Source organism: Phyllobates terribilis, unplaced genomic scaffold (assembly GCF_046119375.1).
Source record: "Phyllobates terribilis strain yellow unplaced genomic scaffold, ASM4611937v1 Scaffold_4__5_contigs__length_816908805, whole genome shotgun sequence".
NCBI classification, from domain to species: domain Eukaryota; kingdom Metazoa; phylum Chordata; class Amphibia; order Anura; family Dendrobatidae; genus Phyllobates; species Phyllobates terribilis.
In genome coordinates, this window is record NW_027362764.1 from 474,445,061 (window position 1) to 474,468,577 (window position 23,517).

The following is a 23,517-nucleotide window of genomic DNA, read 5'->3' on the forward strand; positions in this document are numbered from 1 at the left end:
GTACAATAGCAGACCAGTAAATGACATCTCTAAAATCAGGGTCCCTGCCCACACACATCATGGTGCTCTCAGATTAAAAAGCAAAAATCTGGGGGGCAGAATTTGGACAGAAGCAATCTCCTTCCTCGTCTGGCACCTAAAAAAGTCTTTTCCCTGGTAGACAAGTCTTCTCAGCTTTGCTGTCATAATACTACTGATGCTCTGCCACAAGGCAGAAAGATCTTTTTTGTTCTCTGCTTTGCAGTAAAAAGAGGATCACTTTGGAGAAAGTTGGCTGTAGAGTTACTGAGCATGCACATCCACAAGCACTTTGCCTAAACTGTTAGTTTTATTATGATTACATGGATGAGATATTTAAAGAGAACCAGTCATTGGAATAATGCTACTGGAACCATGGCCACATGCATTAAAGTCTGGCAGCGTTATAGCAGAAGTGTTTACTATGAAATACTGCAGAATTTCACAGAAAGCATACTTTGAAAAATCAGCCAGGAACTGTGTGTTTCGGCTAACTAGACCAAGTAAGGTGCCCAGAGGTTTTTCCCCACCCCACTAGATTGACAGGTCTCTCCCTGTGTGCATTGACCTGTCAGTCAAAGTGATTGAAGTGGGGAGAAGGTGCCGAGACACATAGTTCCAGGTTGGATTTTCAAAGTATTTTTGGGTAGGTTTAGAAAAAATGCTACAAAGTAAGAATGCTTTGAAAATAGAAGTGTTAATAGTTTACTTAATTCACTTTACATTTTGTTAACTGATAAAAATAAAGAGAAATCTAAAATCAAATACGTTTTGCAAGCCTAGAATAATTGGTGCGGTTTTGAAGTCAAATACTTTTGAAGGAACTTGGTAAGGAGGTTGCTCCAAACATCTTGGAGATCTAACCACAGATCTTCTGCAGATGTAAGACTCTCACAAATCTGGTCTCTTCATGTATCTATGGGAGCCAGATCATCACTTCCAGGATGCTTTGTTCTTCTTTACGCTGAAGATCGCTCTTAATAGCTTTGGCTGTATATTTGGGGCAGCCATACAATTGTAGAATAAATTTGGAGCCAATCAGATGGTATTGCATGATGGATAAGTATCTGCCTGTATTTCTTAAAAGTGAGGGCACCATTAATCCTTGCCAAACTGCCAACTCTATTTGCTGAAAGCAGCCCCAATCTTGCATTTAACCTCCAACATGGCTCACTGTTGCCTGTAGACACATTATTGTACCCTTCAAGGAACAAAACTGCCTTCTTTTAGAACCAAATCTTTAAAATTTTAACTTATCAGTTCGGCGCACCTGCAGCAATTTTTCTGCACCCCAGCTTCTAGGTTTTCGTGCCCAGTTTAGTCTCTGAACATTGTTTCCAAGTTGAAGGTATGGCTTTTGGACAAAAAATATTTCATGAAGACCACTTCGATCCAGACTTCTCAGATCATCAAACTGGGTATAACTGGGTCCTTCTTATTAGGTTCTTTAAAATAGAGCGAACATCACAGAATAATAATGCCGAGGAGCCTAAAGACAAGCCTCCAGATAATCCGGTGAGCACTGACCCCTTGGTAAATAAAAAAGGCCCATGGTGGCTTTAGAAAAAAACAGAACTATGAAGAAACTGAATCCTCAGGGGAGAAGTGGGAATAAAATAAGAACTAAAAAGGCTTCTTTTGACCTGGTGACAGGTTCTCATTAATGGTTGGCAACCCCTTCAAGATCAGTAAACTAAGTTATGTGAAACTAAGATTTACACTTCAAAAAAGTAGGGCTAACCAAATCCAGAATTAGGAAACAGCAATTGACTAAACTCAAACCATTGATGTGGTTTAAAAGCAGTCAACCCAATATGAATATATAGACGCCACAGACCTCATAAAAGCAGTTCTGTGGTTTTCCTCCCAAATAACCATATTGCTAAGCAGTGAGTGAACAAAGCAGAGCTGATGAATCACAGTTAATACATCCGACCTTCACTAAAACTCTTTAATTGAAGGCCTTGCAGGAGCGTGGCTATTTTAGGTACAGCAATGTCTTAACCCAGCATTTATTCGAATGCTGCACTTATTTATTGGCCATAAAAGACCTAGATTATATGCAGGTGGTTAGTAATGGCGATGGCATAGTGCTTAGTAGGTTTTATTTGTTTGCCGTGGTTTATATTGAAGTCATACTTCTAAACATACCTTCATCGCTCTTCTTAGCCATCAGCTTTGTCTTACTTCCATCTCATACTTTCATGGCTGAGCGGGAATAACCCCGTCCAGCTCCGAACAGCGGAAAGTGGTTGAACGCTCTCATTTCCGTAACTCCCATTGAAAGGAATAGAGAGTTTCTACAGCTTTTATGCATCAATGTAACGCAGATCTGTTCAATGGATCAAAACTACTTGTTTTTGTGATCCATTTAACAGATTATTTTTTTTGCTTTGCACCGACTTATTGGTCATTTTTGATTGTAAAATAGAATCTGATGGGGCATGCTGCGATTTTTTTTTTAAACTCATTCTGATTCTCTAATAAGTAGAAAGCAAAAGAAGGTCTTTCCCATCCTCTGTGATCACAGTTCTTACATCAAACCTAGCATACACTAGTAAAGTATGCCAAGATCAAGAGTCTTGTTAAACCTCTGCCTTAGGTTGATCCATTCTTACAAATTGAGACAACAGTAAATGTGCTTTAAAAAAAGAAAAGTAAGCTATTCTGGCTGGAAATGAACGCTTGTCTGGTGCTCGTGTTACCAAAACGCTCCAGTGTCAGCGTCTCGGGCCGCCATCAGTCATTTATGCTGTCCCATCTCGGCCATATGTGATCATATTAATTGGCCTGTTGTACATGCTTCTCTACTGATTTCATCATGTAACCCTGATGGTTTGGAAAAGCAAATCTGATCCCACAGGAAACAAACACACAATAGAAGAAAGTAATTGTGTATTAATCAGATCTATTGAGAGTAACTAATGCGTATAAAAGCAAATATTTCTAAAAAGTATGCTTTTGTTACAGATCGTAACAGTCAAAGAAAAAGATTAAAGTTAAAGGGTTTGGGAAAAATGCAGGGAGTTCATTTTTATAAGGCACTGTAGTATTATCAGGAACCAATAAAGGGATACCTGCTTTATAAATCACCACAGACACCATGCTCTGCTCAGATTTATAGAGTTAATGTCACATTAGACTTGCCTTACTTGCACAGATCTGGTATACTTGATCGGACAGTTTCACCTTAGCTGGGCCAATAATCAACACAGGGACAAGATTAGGAATTTACACCCCCCCCCCGTCATTACCCCAGTGACCCTAACACAAGCCAGCACGTTGATGCGATTAAAATAAATTGGATCACTTTACGGCATGACTATAATCCAGTTAGCCAAAGTATGATGTTATCTGCCACATACGCTAGCTGGCCCCTATGTCTACAGATAAAGTTCCTGATCTTTCCCACCCAAACAAAAGAAGAGAAGGCTTGGGGGGCTGCAAGTTGGCCAGCATTCCTGTATTCCAGCGAACCACCAACACATTATATGGATTTATAAGACCGCTCTATGGATAGAAAAAGTAGAATGGTATTAACTACATCAGATTGTACCTTCAATGACTTGACCCCTGCTCCTCTACATATGCATGACCAGTGTATATATACAGTATGTCTAGAAAATACCAAATAGGAATGTACAGATTTATAGAGGCATTTCAATAACATTCCAGTTATGTATAAACCCTTTATTTCTTGTTTTATAAATCGGTCACACAGGTCTATTCTTTAAAAGTGAATTTGTCAGATGGTTAGCATCAAGTATGGGCGTTATCCTTAATCTATTAAATAGGGGATAACTTTCTGGTCTATTAATGGTTAATGAGACTGCACTGCACTCTGATTTCTGTTCCATACACTTCAGAGCTCCATTCTTAGGATGGGTGAGGGTCCCACAGTTGGATCCACAGCGGTCAGAAACATGGCTTCCATACTCGGTACAAGCTCTTGAACCTGACAGCTGATTCATGCTGCCCGTGGATCCAACAGCATGTATCAGGCACTGGCGATATGATCTCAGCCAGGTATGTTTGACTCGGGAACACTGCAGCGCTTCTTCATGTCATGAAGATTACAGCTCCTCGCTGCTGCAGTGCAGCAATCATACAGCGACAGTGAATACAATTTAGAGTACACCTATGCAAACAGTATGTGTTTGCCAATGTTCAACATTTACTGGAGATCTTCCTCAATGTGTATCTGGCATTTTAGGTAATATTTCAAAATAACTTCTGGTGTGTGCACATGAAGATTAAAGGAGGTTTTCCATTTTTTTTATTATTTTCTTTTAGCAATGTATATAAAATTAAAAACGGTGCTTAGCTCAACTTCCCTTCCTCCAGCGCTGTCTCGGGTGTCTCATGTGTAGCTAGTCTGCAGCTAGTGAATCCTGCATTGAGCAGGGGGTTGGACACTATGACCCTGGAGGTCCCTTCCAACTCTAACATTCTATGAAATAAAGACGACACTGCTGCAGCCAATCACTGAGATCACTGATAGGGTTAACAACTCGAGACTCCAAAAATGATTGGCTGCAGCGCTATCGACATGACGCTGCACCCAAGAAGGGCGAGTGAAGCAGGTGTGTTTTTTTTTCCTACAACTAACTGCACCTGGGTTACAACATTCTTGAAAACAGGAAAACCCCTTTAACACTATTTCTGACTATTATAGGACTTGTATTCCGCATGTTTTCCTGGTTTTCCCCTCTGCAGGATTGATCTCTAATTTTCAGCTTTTTCTAAACATGTGGATGGAGACTAGTTGCTATTCTGTCTCCTATGCACAATACACACAGATGGATTTCTTCGATTCTCTCGACGGCACATAGACAGAAGCAGGAGCAACATGGACTTATACAGAATAACTGAGCTGTGCAACTGTGAATTCAGCACTGCAGTGAAATAAATCTGATAGGAACGTGCAGATCCTACTGCAGAGTGTCTTGTCTCTCACAGTGCAGAGTGCTCCTCACACCACCCTCTCCATAGAGTTTAAAAGACACTGACGCGTCTGAAAGCTGGCAGTCCGAATTGCTTTGACTGAGATTGGTTTGAGCTGGGTGGGGGAGGGGGTGTTCTGCGTGGATGAGGGTTTCAGGAGGTAGTGGAAAAAGTGGCTCCTCGGTGGAGAAAGGAAGAAAAATTTCTTTGATAAGATACAATTAGTACAAAAAAGTTTCTTATATTCGCTTGTACTATTCATTTAGAAATGAAACAAGAAAGAAGAATCAACGCCTTTGAAAATGTGGTGCTGGAGAAGGATGTCATCAATACCATGGATGGCAAGAACAAACAAATCAATTTTGGAAAAAATCAAGCCAGACATGTCACTAGAAGAAAGGATCACCAAGCTAAGACTTGTCTACTTTGGACACATAATATAAAGAGAGCAATCACTGGAGAAGGTATGATCGGAAGAACAGAAGGACCAAGGTGAAGAGGAAGATCAGCAACCAGATGGCTTGATACTACCAAGATAATGGCTTAGAAGACATTCTAGGCTTGCACAAGATCGATCTTCCTACAGAGCGTTTATCCAGGTCGCCATGGCTCGAGATCAAGCTGAAGGCCGTTAATATTATAATATTATAATTATTACTATTCATTTATGCAACATTTGTTAGAAAGACAGCCATCATTTAGGATCTCTACATTATAAACATTTCAGTTAAAGAAAATAGAGTCCAGACAAGTATCTCATCTAGGCAGAAGAGATGTTCTACAGGAACATGAACTCCTTGACACCTTGTTCACATAGGAGAAGTGATCAGGCTCTGCTCACCTGTCTGCAGCTAGGCGGGGACGGTAAACAGCAGGAGTTGCTATGAGCACAAGGGGCAGGACAACTAATAACATGAAACAATGAAAGTGCATTCCTATGGAGAGATCCAGGGCAGGGGTCCTGACGGGACAAGGTCAGAAAATACTTCATGCTTAGAAATAATAAAGTATGTCGGCTTTTTCCAGCGAGTGTTTCCAAATATACGTTAGACACTCAACTTCTTTTGGGAAAGGTTAAATATCCAAAACAAGTTAATCCAAATAATTCTAACATCTACCATATATTAGGGAAAATGGTGTTTCGAGAGAAATACACAAATTACTTTTTTTGCACATATATAAAAGGACAAATACATATATTAAAAGGTAAAAAGTTATTAGCATACTAGAATATTTGACACAGCAAAGCAATCAGTATTATATAGGTCCTAATCTAGGTTAGGTCATAATCGGAGTTTAATGTCACATGCAATCACGTGCATTTTATAGGTCAGGACATGACTAGGCACCTTGTACCAGGTTAAACATTAACAAAAGGCATTAACTATACCAATACAACAGCTGTGATGCAGGGCAGAGAGCAGGATACATAAGAGAACATCTGTGCTCATGCTGCATATGGTAAGCATTAAAAATAAGGTAACCTACAAACTACCTACCACTAAAATGGAAAATAAATCCAAAAAATAAAAGCTTCAAATTATAGCGGCACACTGAAAAAAAAAGCTACACAAAGGCGAGACGGCTGATGGTGTGAAGCTTTGTAATACACATGCAGACCTATTTCACAGCTTGTGCCGACGGTGGGTGGCATTGGCACATCTTCTGCTGGGATCTGATCTCCAATGGTCCTTACATTCCCTTCAATCTGCACTGGGAGACGAGAGATGGGGCGCATATGAAAAAAGTGGCTTCCTGCCCCAAATCTAGACTCTTGTTGTATGTTCCCACTATGAGCTTTTGACATTGCATATTTTCACTGCAAAAAAATCCCCCACTGCCTTACAGTACCAGCAAAGTGGATGGGATTTATAGAGAACATGTGTGTTATGTTGTGTAAAATTGACCAACGGTGCGTTTTTGAAATCCGCAAAATGTCATCTTCTCTTGCGGGTAATGTGAGTTATGTGCGGATTTTACTCATAGAATTGCAATAGATGCACAAAAAATCCACAGGCAAAAAAAAACAAACCACATGCAATCCACACATTACTGACAAAGTTATTATTATTATTATTTATTATTATAGCGCCATTTATTCCATGGCGCTTTACATGTGATAGGGATATACATAACAAAAGCATTTACATAATCTTAACAAAACGAGTCAGCGACTGGTACAGGAGGAGCGAGGACCCTGCCCGCGAGGGCTCACAGTCTACGAGGGATGGGTGAGGATACATAAGCCAAGTACTAGGAAGTATCAAAAACAAAGCAGCTGCGTTCCGGTCAATTTTGTTCCATAGAACAAGAGCATGAAAGCGCTCATCAATGCTCATATCGTGTAATGTCAAGAATGTTACACAACATACCGGGTTTGTCTGCGGCATCAAGTATGACAGACAGGACCTGCAACTCACAGCTTAGCACAACTTTACAAAACTGGAAACTTCACCACTCATTACATATGAAGGTACCAGATGAATATACAGCGATGAGAATAACCAAGTACACCCTCTTTGAATTCTATGGCTTAATGTTATCAGGACATTAGAATGACCGGTCCTTATAGAAGGTCTTACAATTAGATAAATACAACCACAGATTAACAACACAAATTACAGTTACTGTAGATTTAACAAAAACTAGGCCAAACTGCAGAAGCCGTGTATGAAACATTAAGTACACCCCATGATTCAACAGCCGGTAAAGCCACCCGTAGCAGCAATAAGTAATCGTTTTCTGTAGGAGTCTCTGGCATTGTTCTGGAGGAATTTGGGCTCGCTGTTTTTTACAACATGGCTCAAGTTCACTGAGGTTTGTGCACCCATCACCAGTTCTTGCACTTATATTATTCTAATCGATGAATTTAAAATGAAAACGAAAAAAAAAAATCAAAAATGTTCTGGAGATCTGGGCAATTTTATTTAGTGATAATTTTTACTTAAGGGTTGATGCTCACAGGTTTCACTAGGAGTATGTCTTTAGGCTGCTCATTATTAATACCCCGCAAAAAAAACAAGGCCATGGGTGCCTACTATATTATTACACCTATATTATTACCCAGTGGCCAATGTTCCCTTGGTGAAGACCATGAAAACGTAGCACTACATTTATTAAAAAAATATCTGGCTATAGACATCATCCACAAAGAAATCAACAGTGTCCAAGGTGGGTGTAGAAATTTATTTTGCGATATACATAATGCGACTTTTCGAGCTAGCGGTGGTCTTTATCAAGCTACACCTCCATTAGGTCAAAGCATCACATTATGAATATGGCACAATAAATTTATACTGTTATATCTAAACCCACCTTCGACGCTATCAATTTATTTGTGGAGGAGGTTTTTTTTTTTTTTTTTTTTTTTTAACATTACAGACATGAACATTTAACATGCTAACAGAGGTCTTTAGAGTCTGAGCTGTAGCTTTTGTATTCTTTGGACTTTCTCTGAGGATCGCACGGTCTGGTCTTGGCGTGAATTTGCCAGCACAGACGTCCACTCCTGGGAGCTTTGTCAACGGTTTTGAGTGTTGTCCACTTAACCTGTGCTCGAATGCTCCAGACCAGCAAACTGCCAAAACTTCTGCTCTCATTGAGATGCTCACCACTGTTGATGAACAAATAAGGGCAGCACCTGGCTGCTACTTGCCCTCTAAATTTGTATGAAAACAGTAAGGGTGTACTTAATTTTCACACACTACTTCTGCTTTTTAATGTAGTTTTCCATGAGAGCTCCTGTATTTGACTAAGGTATTCCAATATGGCACAGACTGGGTGTAATTATATATTGTAATATGACTATACATGCCCTCCCCTTCTCTGACCAACTTGGAGTCTCAATACAGGATTAGATGTAGTATAGTGTATATATGTATGTGATCGCTTCGGTACTGCATGCCCCTGTCCTTTCACAGTCATCTTCACATGTGGATACAAGTCCCATGACCCCCTTCCCTATATATGTAATTTAATCTATAATAAATATTCTTATTTTTGCATATATCTTGGACTATTTCTCGTTGTTTTTTCTGTTTGGGTAAGAAATACAGAAATATCAATTCTTTTGAAATACTGCTCCATTTTACATAAAAGTAGCGCCCGAGACATGACTCGACACCAACAGATTTTAAAGACCATCAATACACATAAGTAGGCAGATCAAATCAAGGTTAAATTAATCCAGCGCCAAATAACCGCGAGTAGCTGGCAACAAAAGCTAATAAATAATTATTCAGAAAAAAAAAATTTCTATTAAAACCAAAAGAATATCCAGTTTTGTGATTGTCACAATGAAAGCAATGCTCACCAGTAGGGTTGAGCGAGTATGTTCTGTCCGAGTATGCTCGGGCCGAGCTCCGAGTATTTACAGCTGCTCGGTGAGGAGGTTAAATCGCTCCCGTGTGCATGATTTGCAACTGTTTAACAGCTTTATTACATGTGAGGAATGAGTAGGAAATAGACATTCCTCACATGTAATAAAGCTGTCAAACAGTCGCAAATCATGCACACGGGAGCGATTTAACCTTATCACCGAGCAGCTGTAAATACTCGGAGCTCGGCCCGAGCATACTCGGCGAAAGGGTTAATAGAGCATACTCGCTCAATACTACTCAACAGTCATTCGTGCCCTTCAATGTAGTCCATTTAAAAATGCAGCAATTTTAGAAAGGTACCGTGCTTAGGTCAGTAGTGAATAGGCTCATTACCTTCAAGGAACCCATCTTGTTGAATGTGGAGTATTATTGATATTTTTCCTGCTGTGTAAATCTGCGGCATAAATTGGCATACTATAATTAAAATCCGCATGGTAGGATAATGGCCGCTGCGGATTTAAGTAGAGTGTCATCCAGTTTGAGACTACTGTAATGCACTGTGGGTTTTCTACCTGTAAATCCGCAGCAAACTCGCCATGCCGGTGCATACAGTTTAGCAAAGCAGGCATCATAACTGCCTTGTAGAAAGTAAGAGACAGTCCCAGGTAAAGAGATTTCTGAATTGAAACTGATATAGAGAAAATGCTTTTAACCAAGAGGCTTCAAAGCACATTGATCAGCCGAGAGAGAACAAAATAGCTTTACAAAGCTCCTTTTTTAGGAAAACGAATGGGAGGGCACAGCAAGTGACAGGCAGACAATAGTCCTATACAATAGTCCTGTGGCATTAGGGATTTTAAATAAAGGAGGAGCGGAAAAATTAGATTAGATTCCAAGAGCTTCACATATGAAAAGGGACATAAGGACTTATATCCTTGTGAAGCAGCCAAAGGTCACATACTTGAAGGTGTGTGATGTCAAAGACCTTAGGGTTAGGAACCTAAGGAGTAAGCTGAAGACCAATAAACATAGCAAAGTATAAAATATCTAAACAAACAGATGACATCAGGACAATGCACGGTCATTAAGTGTCATAAATATGCAGATCACTCAGCATCCCAATAATTGTAGCAAAAATACAGCGAGTGGCTCCAATCATCAAAGCCAGGGAAGACCAGAACTGGAGGGGTTGGCCACCGCAACCAAATAACAGCTTTTATTTCTACAAAGAAGGCCTCAAAATAAAAGCAGTGATCATATTGGCTGAAAAGGACAACATGTACGACTCATGTCTACAATGGGGTTCATCGATGAGGTCCAATCTGGTAAATAACTAATGGAAAAGATGTAATCCCATAACATATCTAGGGTAAGTAGTTGGGATATTATCACAAATATAACTAAGTGAAAGAGATCTTGTTTAGATGCCAAACAAGTTTATATATTGACATAAGCCATATGAAAAGTCAAGTAAACTTGGACATATTTATATTGTACTGATCCTGCTCGGCCTGTTTACTTTTAGTTAACAATGGTCGTCATCATTACCAGTCAACAGGATTCCAGTAGTGCAGACAATGATCCAGAGAAGTATGGCAAGTATTCAGAGAGTTCAGCCCTGAGCAATAATACAGATTGATAGTGTGCTATGTAGCAGCACAATCTGGAGGGCAGCATATGGTGGGCACATGGAATGTTTAGTAGTCTACCTGGGGCACTCCCAGAAAGCTCCTGATATACACGCTTCATGTATCTGTAGTAGTATATTAGTCAGACAGTGGCCAAATTGTATTCTTTAATGATAATCTGCCCCATCTGAGAGCAGCGGGGGAAAGAATCTGAATCAAGTATGTCACTTTCTGAGTTTCTTGCTGCAGTTTTGATAAAACTATTTTGGCTGCAGATCTGCTAGTCCTTTCAATAATGAGCTTCTGCCACAAAAACCTCGATATTCATGAGCTCTGTCTTACCCTGCCTTCTACCACTGATTGGCAGAAAACTGCCAATGCACAGTGTACAGAAAGCTGCCAATCAGTGCTGGGGACAACATTATACGGAGCACATCATTAAGAGGACTAGCAGAGCTTCTGCAGATAAAACGGATTTGATCAAGACTACAGCAAGAAGCCCAAAAACTGACAAATTGCTGGAATCAGAGTCTCTATCCATATTTTATGCTGCCCTCAGACTGGGAAGCACTAACCCAGTGATTCCCTTTTCTGCAGGTAAACTTTAAAGGGGTTGTCCGGTCCATATCGATAAGTCTGCAGTCACTCTGTGTGACTGCAGACTTATGAATCCCCCCAGTGCGGGCATTGTGCGCTGAAAGGACTCGCTGGTTTCTGAGCCAGGAACGGAGGGAATGTACGAGTTATATATACTCCCAGACAGAGCCCGTCTAAAGGGTGTGGCCTCGCTCCACACATTTGTATTAAGGTAGGCCGCCATGCATCTAGTGACGCAACCGTCCGGGAGTATGTATAAGGCTATGGCCCCACTATCAGTATTTGGTCAGTATTTTTTCTCAGGGGTGGGAGCCAAAACCAGGTGAGGAACAATCAGAGAAAAGGTATAATAGAAACAAGTCACCAATTCTGCATTTATCACCCACTCCTGGTTTTGGCTCCCACTCCTGAGAAAAATACTGACCGAATACTGGTAGTGTGGCCATGGCCTTACGCATATATACCCTCCAGTCTGGCTCAGAAACGAGTGACTCCCCGCAGCGCACAGTGCATGCGCTGGGGGGATTCATAAGTCTGTAGTTACACAGAGTGACTGCAGACTTACCAATTTGGAATGGACAATCCCTTTAATGCTTGACATTAAAAATGCTCTGATTTTTTGCTGCTTTTTCATGTGTGATTTGTCTACTGTACACGTTAATAAAGTTAGTTTTAATCACCAAAAATGTTATGATGCTTTCATTGCAGTTTCTTATTGCTTTTTATGGGTGAAAGAAAGCTGCATATACACTGAAAAAATTGACATGCTGCAGGATTTCAAAAACGCTGCCGAGCTCAAATTCAGTCAGGAAAAAAAAAATGCACCAGACTTCTGAAATGTCATAGCTTTTGCTGATCATGTAAAATGCAGCTTATTTTCTGCAGGAAGAAACACTGCGTGTGAACATAGATGTACTAGCAGTTATAGGATACACTCAATATGGTAAGCACTCCTGCGGTGAATACAGCACATTGGGAATAGGGCAAGCAGTCAGTTTTGGATTTAACAGCTTATAGACACAGCTCAGACCATGTGTAGTCTAGCTGCTGAAATGGTGTACTAACACATGTAACTATGATGGGGTAGGACTGCCTCATTTTACCTTTTTATTTAAAAGGCAGAAATTGTGCAATGCTGTTGCACTTGAAACAAAGTAAATTTTAAATGTTGCTTCCTACTTGGCTTAGAAATCAAAAGCTTCCTTCCCCCCAGAGAGGACCAAAGCTGCGAGTCAACTGCAACTAATGAGCAAATTTACATATATGAGGCTTCTACACAAATCTGTTCATTAGTGATGCCAACTGTAGTCAGTCACTGTGGCTTCAGCCGCTGCCAAACATGTCCTCATCTCTCCCAGAGAGAAGGGAAATATACATATGCAAAGAGCAATATCCTGAGTGAGCATTCAACCAGAGGAAGAGGAGACAAGCACATCAGAAGAGGAAAGGGACAAGGAAGAGAAGGGCTCTGTGCTGGAAGATGACGAGACAGAACAGCAGGTCACATCTGCACTGGAGGTTTGTTAGGAGGCCTCTTCAAAGATTCAAAGCTGGGCACCATGGTGGATCCCAAAATAAGCCAGCGGGGTCCATCATGTGCCATTGCCTTTGGGATCCATTTATTTGCTCTCATTTTGGAACAGACACAAACTTCTTAACTCCGCATAAGGCTAGGGCCACACAAGCGTATAGGGTCAATAATAGGGTCAATAATGCAAATCACACTCAGAGCAAATTCTTCTCCATTCTGTCAGTCCATGGAAATCGGACTGCACTCAGTTGTCATCCAAGCGCAGCCTAATATTTTCCATGGACTCATTAACTTCCATGGCCGAGTGCGATCCGAATACTGGATCAAACTCAGGCTTGCAGCGATTTTTTTTCCTCAGACCAACTCTTTCCGAGGAAAAGAAAAAAAAAATCGGACATGTGCACTGCCCCATAGCATAACATTGGTCGGGGCGCGATCCCATGTTTGGTCAGATCACACTAGGGCCGAAAATACAGTCATGTGCAAATTCACTTCCACTCAGTAACATAAGTGTTCAACCAAGATAGGCAAGGTTTTATTATTTTTCAGGCTATGGGTACTGCTGAGACTTGTGGTTTAATGCCATATATGCTTTATGATGATTTTATACAGCTGTTCTTTTTGTTTTATTTTTATAGGATTTTCTGACCACGAGGGCTCATTCAGAGGTCAGTCATTTTTCACATATGCAAAACTTGGACCTAATGTCGTCAGGGTCAGTTTTTTATCATCAGATTTGGGTCAGATTTTTCATCAGTTTTTCTTAAATTAAAAAAAAAAAAAAAAAAAACTAATGGTGATTCCTCAAGCTTCTCATATCGAACCATCTGTAAAAAACTGACAGGTCACGAATAGCATTCAAGTGCTCTCCGATTCTTTTCATGGATTCATAGACTTGCACTGGCAAGTTTGGTACAATACTCGGATCAATATCGGACAAGTCTCCATGCTTTCTTACAGACCACTTGATCTAAGGAAAAAAAAATAAATATCGGACATGTGAACTAACCCATAGATTATCATAGGTATGAATGATATCCATGGAAAACAGGGATGAACGAGCCCCTAGAAGATCAGGCCTGATAGTGACACAATAGCTGCCACCATACGTTCCAATTGCATTAGCAAGAATGTAATTTTATGTCCATGAATGGGGGTTTCATAGCATAAATGATTACATTTTAGGTTATATTTACACATCAATTTTAAAACCTATGGACCTGCTTCATCATTTTTCTTCTGTTTTCTGGCATTCATTCACGTTTCTTTGCAAAGATACTTAAGAATGGAGCATTTAGTTCAAGAATTTTTTTTGCGCAGAAATGCTCTTTAACTTTATTGCATTTTTTAGCATAATAATTTGTATGTTTCTTTAAAATACTACAAAATTTGAGCAAGAATTTCAGATGTCCATAAATTAATTCTGTAGGATGAGGAGTTGGTTTGCATTTGCACAAAAAATTGTGACTAAAAAGTTATTATGTACAATAAAAAATTATATTGTGGTACAGTGTTAGCCAGAAAAATCGATATAAATACTTTTATTGGCTAACCAGAACAAAATATATATTTATGAGATTTCAAAACACAGAGGCTCCTTCTTCAGGCTCCTTATTTGTAATCCTGACTGAAGAAGGAGCCTCTGACTGAAGAAGGAGCCTCTGACTGAAGAAGGAGCCTCTGACTGAAGAAGGAGCCTCTGACTGAAGAAGGAGCCTCTGACTGAAGAAGGAGCCTCTGACTGAAGAAGGAGCCTCTGACTGAAGAAGGAGCCTCTGACTGAAGAAGGAGCCTCTGACTGAAGAAGGAGCCTCTGACTGAAGAAGGAGCCTCTGACTGAAGAAGGAGCCTCTGACTGCTCATAAATATACAGGTGCATCTCACTAAAATTAGAATATCATCAAAAAGTTACATTTATTTCAGTTCTTCAATACAAAAAGTGAAACTCATTATATAGTCATTACAAACAGAGTGATCTATTTCAAGTGTTTATTTCTGTTAATGTTGATGATTATGGCTTACAGCCAATGAAAACACGAAAGTCATTACCTCAGTAAATTAAAATAATTAAAAAAAAAAAAAATACCTGCAAAGGTTACCTAAGCATTTAAAAAGGTCCCTTGGTCTGTTTCAGTAGGCTCCACAAACATGGGGAAGACTGCTGACTTGACAGATGTCCAGAAGGCAGTCATTGACACACTCCACAAGGTCCCAGAGTTCCAATTTTCATTTGGAAATCAAGGGTCTGGAGGAAGAGTGGAAAGGCCACAATCCAAGTTGCTTGAGGTCTAGTGTGAAGTCTCCACAATCAGTGATGGTTTGGGGAGCCGTGTCATCTGCTGGTGTAGGTCCACTGTGTTTTATCAAGAACAAAGTCAGCGCAGCCGTCTACCAGGAAATTTTAGAGCACTTCATGCTTCCCTCTGCCGACAAGCTTTTTGTAGATGGAAATGTCATTCTCCAGCTGGACTTGGCACCTGTCCACACTGCCAAAAGTACCAATAACTGGTTTAAAAACAACAGTATCACTGTGCTTGATTGGCCAGCAAACTCGCCTGCCCTTAACCCCATAGAGAATCTATGGGATATTGTCAAGAGGAAGATGGGAGACACCAGATCCAACAATGAAGATGAGCTGAAGGCTGCTATCAAAGCAACCTGGGCTTCCATAACACCTCAGCAGTGCCACAGGCTGATCACCTCCATGCGACGCATTGATGCAGTAACTGATGCAAAAGGAGCCGACCAAGGATTGAGTGCATTTACTGAACATACATTTCAGTAGGCCAATATTTCAGATTTTAAAAACATTTTTCAAGCTGTTGTTATAAAGTATTCTAATTTACTGAGATAATGACTTCTGTGTTTTCATTGGCTGTAAGCCATAATCATCAACATTAACAGAAATAAACACTTGAAACAGATCACTCTGTTTGTAATGACTCTATATAATATATGAGTTTCACTTTTTGTATTGAAGAACTGAAATAAATTAACTTTTTGATGATATTCTAAATTTAGTGAGATGCACCTGTATATTTTGTTCTGGTTAGCCAATAAAGGTATCACTCAGAGAATACTTTTTAGTCAATGTAAATACTTTTTGTGACAAAAGTCACAATTGATGAAGCAACAGAAAATATTTGGAAACCTCAAACCTCGTCCACAATGATGAAAATTAAAAAAAAAAAAAAAGAAAAAGAAAAAAACACACAGAGGAACTTCTAATAGACTTTAAAAAAGACGCATATTAATAGAATCAGGCGGTTATGATCCAAGCTGTGAATTTGGTGCGAATAAGCAGAAGATCCTCACAAGGATTAGCCTCACTGTAATTCAATAGAGACAGTTATTGGCAGCGCCAAAAAACACCGCAGAATTATCCTCTGCACATAATTGGGGGTGTGGAAACGCTTTGACACGCACAGGATGCAGACTATTGTCGGACTTCGGCGTGGAATCCACACAGTAATCAGTGTCACATGTGAAGAGTGAATGGGGCCTTATTAGAAGAGACGACTTCTGACTATTTAAGCTAATGGCATCGTAGATATAAATACTAAACCTTTGCAGCTGAAAGTTAAATGCACCATAAAAGTGCTGAACCTCAGAGCCACCGATCCAAAAATTCTTATAGAGGATATCAGAAAGCGGATGACAAGATGTCGGCTTAATTGTCAGCCCCTAATGGTTACCTGCACTTTACTCAGCGTCAGCGGCTTGGCTGCTCTCTGTCTGCTCCATTAGGACACCGCTATCTAAGATCAGTGACTGCAGCTCAGTCGTATTTTGGAGAAGGAGTCTGAGATCCTCGAAAATTCACCTCTTCTTAGGAGACTGAGTTAAAGGGAACCTGTCTCTCGATTCTGGCTCTACGACTGCAGCCAAGTAAGTTCTACTCTGAAAAGCCGCAGAACGTTAGAGAAACATTGTTTGAAGAGCTGGAGTGGTGTGAGGAGATACCTGTCAATCAACTAGAGTGCGGCGGGGCAGGAAGAAGTGCGGCACCAGACTGGTTAAGTCTCTCCATATTTTCAATGGCTGACTTTTCAAACTATATTTTTTGCAATCATGCAGACTGGCTCCGATTCATTCTCTGCATGAATCGAGTGAAAGGTTCCTTTGATGAGTTATTTCCATCACTAAGTGATGGCTTATTGCTAGGGTAGGCCAATGAGTATGAACTTAGGGTCCCCCACCAATACAGCCCCTGATTTCACAGGAGGAGTCATGATCCCATAGATTACACCCACACAGATGGTGATGTGCCATCACTTAAAGATACAGAAATAACGCTTTAATTTCCCATGCATACCACTTGGAAATCTGTCATCACTATAAAGTGGAAAGCCTTGATATGTAAAAAATATTAAATTAATTTGAACATTACTATTAAATTAGAAAATAACCCGACTTGGTATATAGAACCAGGTTGTAGTAGCCGTTCCTACACTTTGGTAGAATTGGAGGTATTGAAGTACGGACGTAATCTTGTTAACTAGTCCCCAATTTCCATAATCTGAAGACGTTTTACTAGACAGAGAAAGTGAACCGCTAATTGGAGACCGCTTCTGTCTAATAAGGCTTTTCTCAACCACTTGGTAAATCAAGCTGCTCCGAGATGAATTGTTTTCCTGCAAAAATCAGGAGAGATATCTACTTAATTCAATCAAAGGTCAAGCTAGAAGGGACGGGCCGCGACAACACAGCTAAAAGGTTAACAACAAAAGGAAAATATTCCCATATGTAGCACATTACAGCGTCTAAATATTAGATTATAGGATCACTGACTTTATATAGAATTTATTATTAGTCTACAGGTTTTATTTTGGATGCAGTAACCCTTCTCAGTAAAAGTTATCGTACATACGGCCAGACTCCTGGACTTCTAACATGGAGTTGCCGCTTGATGTAGAGGAGCCGATAGAGGGGAAAAAATACAAAAATAAAATGTAATAAAACAAAAGAAAAAAAAAAGATGGACATTTCAGTAGGCTAGCCAAACGTGATGTGAACAAGCCCAATGTGGAGTTACTAAATATAAAGCATTGTCCTAACAGTGATACATTCACTAGACTATATTCATTACTTACAGTACTATATGCAAAAGCAAGAGAGAAATATTTCTCACACTGCTGCACTTTACAGTAGATACTGTTTTAGTGTTAAACATCGAAGTTCAGAAAGAAATAAAAACTACATCAATAGATCCGTAGCTTGTATGTCTGAATATTTCATGCGGTCTGTATAGCGTAAAAGGTCGCATACATCCATAGAAATGTATATAGACTCATCGATAAAGCTAGAGAACCTTAAGGCTATTTGCCCACGATGCAGAAATGCTCCGGATTTTTTCCTGAGCGTTTCTGCATCTCCCTGGCAGAAAAAAAGCATGCGGATTGTGCATGCGTTTTCCTGCCAGGGACATGCGGATGTGAAGCGTTCTTCACTTGCATTTCCGCATGCGGGTTGTGAAGCACTTTCCAAGCGATTTTAGCATCACTTGGAAAGTGCTTGACAACTTGGTCACACTATATAAATCCATGCAAACAGCATGGGTTTATAGTAGTGTGACCAAGTTAGTTAAAAAAAAAAAAAAAAAAAGAATAAAAATGGTAAAAAATAAAAAAAAAACATTATACTCACCTTCCGATGGCCCCCGGTATCCCCTGTAGCTCGCGGTGGTGTAAAAGGACCTTCCATGACGTCATTTAGTCATGTGACAGGTCACGCGACCGCCGACGTCAGAGGTCGCGTGACCCGTCACATGACTAAATGACGTCATGGAAGGTCCTTTTACACCATCACGAACCGCCGGGGAGCCAGGAAACAGCGGAGAAAAGACTGGGGGCCATCAGTAAGTATAATGTTTATTTTATTTTAAATTCTTTTTTTTTTTTTTTTTTTTTTTTTTTACAGATACTATGGTACCCGGGTCTGGATGAGAGAGTCTCCTCTTCTCCAGACCCGGGTGCCATCCGCACATTGAATCGCTTAATATCCGCATGTGCACATGTAGTCATGAGGATATTAAGCGATTCAATGCAAGTCAATGGCGGCAAAAACGCCGCGATTCCGCAAAATAATTGGTAGTGCTGCGGATTTTTCCGCAATGATAATCCGCAGCGGAAATTTCCGCAGCATGTGCACAGCACATGCGGATTATCATTGGGGAACATGGCAGACCTTCTACCAAACGTTTTTTTTAAGCGTTTCTGCGGCGGAATTGCTGCTGCGGAAACGCTTAAAAAACGCATAGTGGGCACACAGCCTTAGGGTTCAGATAATGGGGCTTGTAGAAATGGATGGCCTTGCTGCTTCACGTGCCCAGCAGAACAGTAGGAATCTTACTGATAACCAGCTGAACATGACGGCGGTACACTCCAGTCCAATGTAGAAACTGGAAATCTAGCAAATAGGCCCATTCACACCAAGGGATACTTTCCCCACAGGGCAAGCGACAGCCAAATCAATATCAGAATAATTGTGCTGACAGGTATCACAGTATACCCAACTCTACAGAACTGACCCGATGCCAAACATGCACCTACCAGCCCAGATGATGGTCCATCATGGAGATAACCGTTTATAAATGGAGGTAGCCCTGATGGCATTGTGTGGCACAGCCTATGATGGCGTATGTACTCCATACACAGTACATCGCCATGTGCATAGGATCTAGCCACATACCCAGAATAGACCACTTCCCATCACAGCAGCGATTACCGTCATTACACTGTCACTTTTAGGCCACGGTTACACGTTCAGTATTTGGTCAGTATTTTACCTCAGTATTTGTAAGCCAAAACCAGGAGTGGGTGATAAATACAGAAGTGGTGACTTGTTTCTATTATACTTTTCCTCTGATTGTTCCACTCCTGGTTTTGTCTAACAGACACTGGAGGTAAAAAAAACTGACCAAATACTGAACGTATGAACGTGGCCTTAATGTGAAGTTAGCCATATCCTGAATAAACATTTATAACGTCTGCCGGCACCACTAATGGACGGGCAGCTCTGCCACTTGGATTTGGGAAAAAGGAGTGATAATATCTATATACACAGACTATCATATTGCAAAATCAAAAAGTCCCTAGGTTTCTAAGTAATACACTATGTAGGGGAAACTAAACCAGGAGATCTCCCTACGAGCTGGTAATCTGTGCGCGCCAGGAGATCTCCCTACGAGCTGCTAATCTGTGCGCGCCAGGAGATCTCCCTACGAGCTGCTAATCTGTGCGCGCCAGGAGATCTCCCTACGAGCTGCTAATCTGTGCGCGCCAGGAGACCTTCCCTGAGTTGGCACATCTTTGCATATCTCAGTAGTGACTATACAGGAAGATGGGATACACTGGCACTGCCCCATAGGTAACCTACTGCCATATGTTGGTCCTGTAGAAAGTGGCTGACATGTCTCAGGGCAGCTAATCAGGGGGAAAGCACAGATCACACAGGGCTCATCCCAGAGATGTCGCAGGGCACAGATCACACAGGGCTCATCCCAGAGGTATCTCAGGGCACAGATCACACAGGGCTCATCCCAGAGATGTCGCAGGGCACAGATCACACAGGGCTCATCCCAGAGGTGTCGCAGGGCACAGATCACACAGGGCTCATCCCAGAGGTGTCGCAGGGCACAGATCACACAGGGCTCATCCCAGAGGTGTCTCAGGGCACAGATCACACAGGGCTCATCCCAGAGGTGTCTCAGGGCACAGATCACACAGGGCTCATCCCAGAGGTGTCTCAGGGCACAGATCACACAGGGCTCATCCCAGAGGTGTCTCAGGGCACAGATCACACAGGGCTCATCCCAGAGGTGTCTCAGGGCACAGATCACACAGGGCACAGATCACACAGGGCTCATCACAGAGATGTCGCAGGGCACAGATCACACAGGGCTCATCCCAGAGATGTCGCAGGGCACAGACACACTGCGCCTTCTTACCTTGCTGACCACGTTCTGCACGAGTCCTGCGTGGATCTGGTAGGACCACTCGTGGCACAGGCAGGAATCGTTCTGGGGGGTTAGGAGGCCGGTGCCAGGTGAGGGGGTGGTGGGCAGCTGTGTCGGCGGCAGCAGGAGCATCACCTCGGGGGGCGGCGAGCTGTGGTTGTGCAGGTGCGGCGGGCTCGTCCTCCCGGCCAGGCTGCTGCTGTTCTTGCACCACCTGTCGGGCTGGTCCAGCATGAAGAAGTCCGAGAACTGGCTGAAGGCGAGGAACAGCGCGGGGATCCAGGTGAGCAGCACCAGCCGCCGCTGGAAGGAGCCCAGCCCGCCCAGGAAGGGCAGCACGGTGCCATCGTAGTCCAGCAGCAGGTGGCTGTACCGGGAGCCCTGCTGGCCCGGGGATGCGGGGGCTGCAGGGAGCTCTTCTGACGGGGGCACAGCCGTGCAGGAGGCCGGCAGCACCGAGCCATTCTCCTCGGCCTCCGGTTGTCTCATCCAACCGGATTCAGGATCTCGGTCTGTGGCCATGATGCCGCCTCCTTCCCGGGGCTGTCAGTGGCCGCATGCGACCATCAGCACATAGCCCCGCTCCGCTCTACCAGGTCTGGGGCTAGTGCTGGTCAGCGGGCGCAGGTAAGGAGCTGGTGCTGAGATAATACCTCACCGCCTCCTGGCAGCCGAGTGCCCAGTGCTGCCCGGTGCCGGGCGCTGCGCGGAGCCCTCTGTCCTCACAAGAAGGATCCGGGAATAGCCGCCTGGACACACGTGATCCGCAGAAAATGTGGCGTCGTCCTCAGCGGCTGTGACTGAGAGCAGTGCAGGACGGAGGCGGCCGGGAGCCCGAAGGTAGCGCACACAATGGAGCCTCCTCCCGGGAGACAACGTGTATCATCCGACCGGTCCAGTCAGCGCTGCTGAGCCTCCGCATTACATGACAGCTCTGCCCTCTCCTTCCCTAATTACCGCCCCCCGGAAGTATCCACAAAAGCCAACCTGCAGCGCCGGCTCCGGGCGACACCTCCCCCGGGAGCATCAGGTAGCGGCGTCGCAGGAACGTGGATAGGGACAGGGACTGGGAGCCAGCTGCTCGGGATAGGGACATGGACGGGGAGCCGGCTGATAGGGACAGGGACTGGGAGCCAGCTGCTCGGGACTGGGACTAGGACGGGGAGCCGGCTGATAGGGACAGGGACTGGGAGCCGGCTGATAGGGACAGGGACTGGGAGCCGGCTGCTCGGGATAGGGACTGGGACGGGGAGCCGGCTGCTTGGGATAGGGACTGGGACGGGGAGCCGGCTACTCGGGATAGGGACGGGGACTGGGAGCCGGCTGGTCGGGACGGGGAGCCAGCTGCTCGGGATAGGGACTGGGACTGGGAGCCGGCTGGTCGGGACAGGGACGGGGAGCCGGCTGCTTGGGATAGGGACTGGGACGGGGAGACGGCTGCTCGGGATAGGGACGGGGAGCCAGCTGCTCGGGATAGGGACAGGGACGGGGAGCCGGCTGCTCAGGATAGGGACGGGGAGCTCAGCTGCTCGGGATAGGGACAGGGACGGGGAGCCGGCTGCTCGGGACAGGGACGGGGAGCCGGCTGCTCGGGACCGGGACTGGGAGCCGCGTTTTTCCTGCCAGGGACATGCGGATGTGAAGCGTTCTTCACATGCATTTCCGCATGCGGGTTAAGGCTATGTGCCCACAATGCAGAAATGAAGCAGAAAATTTCTGCAGCATTTCTGCATCTCCCTGGCAGAAAAAACGTATGCAGATTGTGCATGCGTTTTTCCTGCAGAATACATGCGGATCCACATGCGGATTCACATGCGTTTCCGCATGCAGATTGACAAGCGCTTTCCAGGCGATAGCATCACTTGGAAAGTGCTTGTCAACTTGGTCACACTATATAAATCCATGCAAACAGCATGGATTTATATAGTGTGATACCCGAGAGAATGTCAAAAAATAAATCTATACTTACCTTCTGATGGCCCCCGCAGTCTTGCTTCACTCCGTCCTGGCTTGCCAGCAGCTCGCGGTACACTACACTGAAGGACCTGCCGTCACATGACTATGACGTCAGCGCAGGTCCTTCAGTCCACCGCGAGCTGCCGGCAAGCTGAGACAAAGACACCGGGGGCCATCAGAAGGTAAGTATAATATTTATTCTTTTTTTCACAGGTTCTATGGTACCCGGGTCCGGAGGAGAGTCTCCTCTTCTCCACACCCGGGTACCATCCGCACATTGAAACGCATGGATTCCGCATCTACATATCCAGTGAGGCGGATTCCATGCGTTCCAATGCAAGTCAATGGCGACGAAAACGTTGCGCTTCCGCAAAATAATTGGTAGTGCTGCGTATTCTTCCGCAATGATAATCCACAGCGGAAATTTCCGCAGCATGTGCACAGCACATGCGGATTATCATTGGGGAACATGGCAGGCCTTCTAACAAGCGTTTTTTAAGTGTTTCTGCAGCGTTTTTGCCGCTGCGGAAACGCTTAAAAAACGCATCGTGGGCACACAGCCTTAGG

The 23,517-nt window shown here is 43.2% G+C and overlaps 1 protein-coding gene across 1 annotated transcript in view; it reads right to left on the reverse strand.

The window, feature by feature from the left end:
- Window positions 1-21,989, reverse strand: part of SLC22A23 (solute carrier family 22 member 23) — a 122,109-nt gene extending 100,120 nt beyond the window's left edge. The window contains exon 1 of the mRNA XM_073678704.1: window positions 20,986-21,989. Within this exon, the coding sequence (XP_073534805.1) occupies window positions 20,986-21,516 (531 nt within the window). The 5' untranslated portion in view covers window positions 21,517-21,989. The remainder of the gene's footprint in view (window positions 1-20,985) is intronic.
- Between the last annotated feature and the right edge of the window lie 1,528 nt (window positions 21,990-23,517).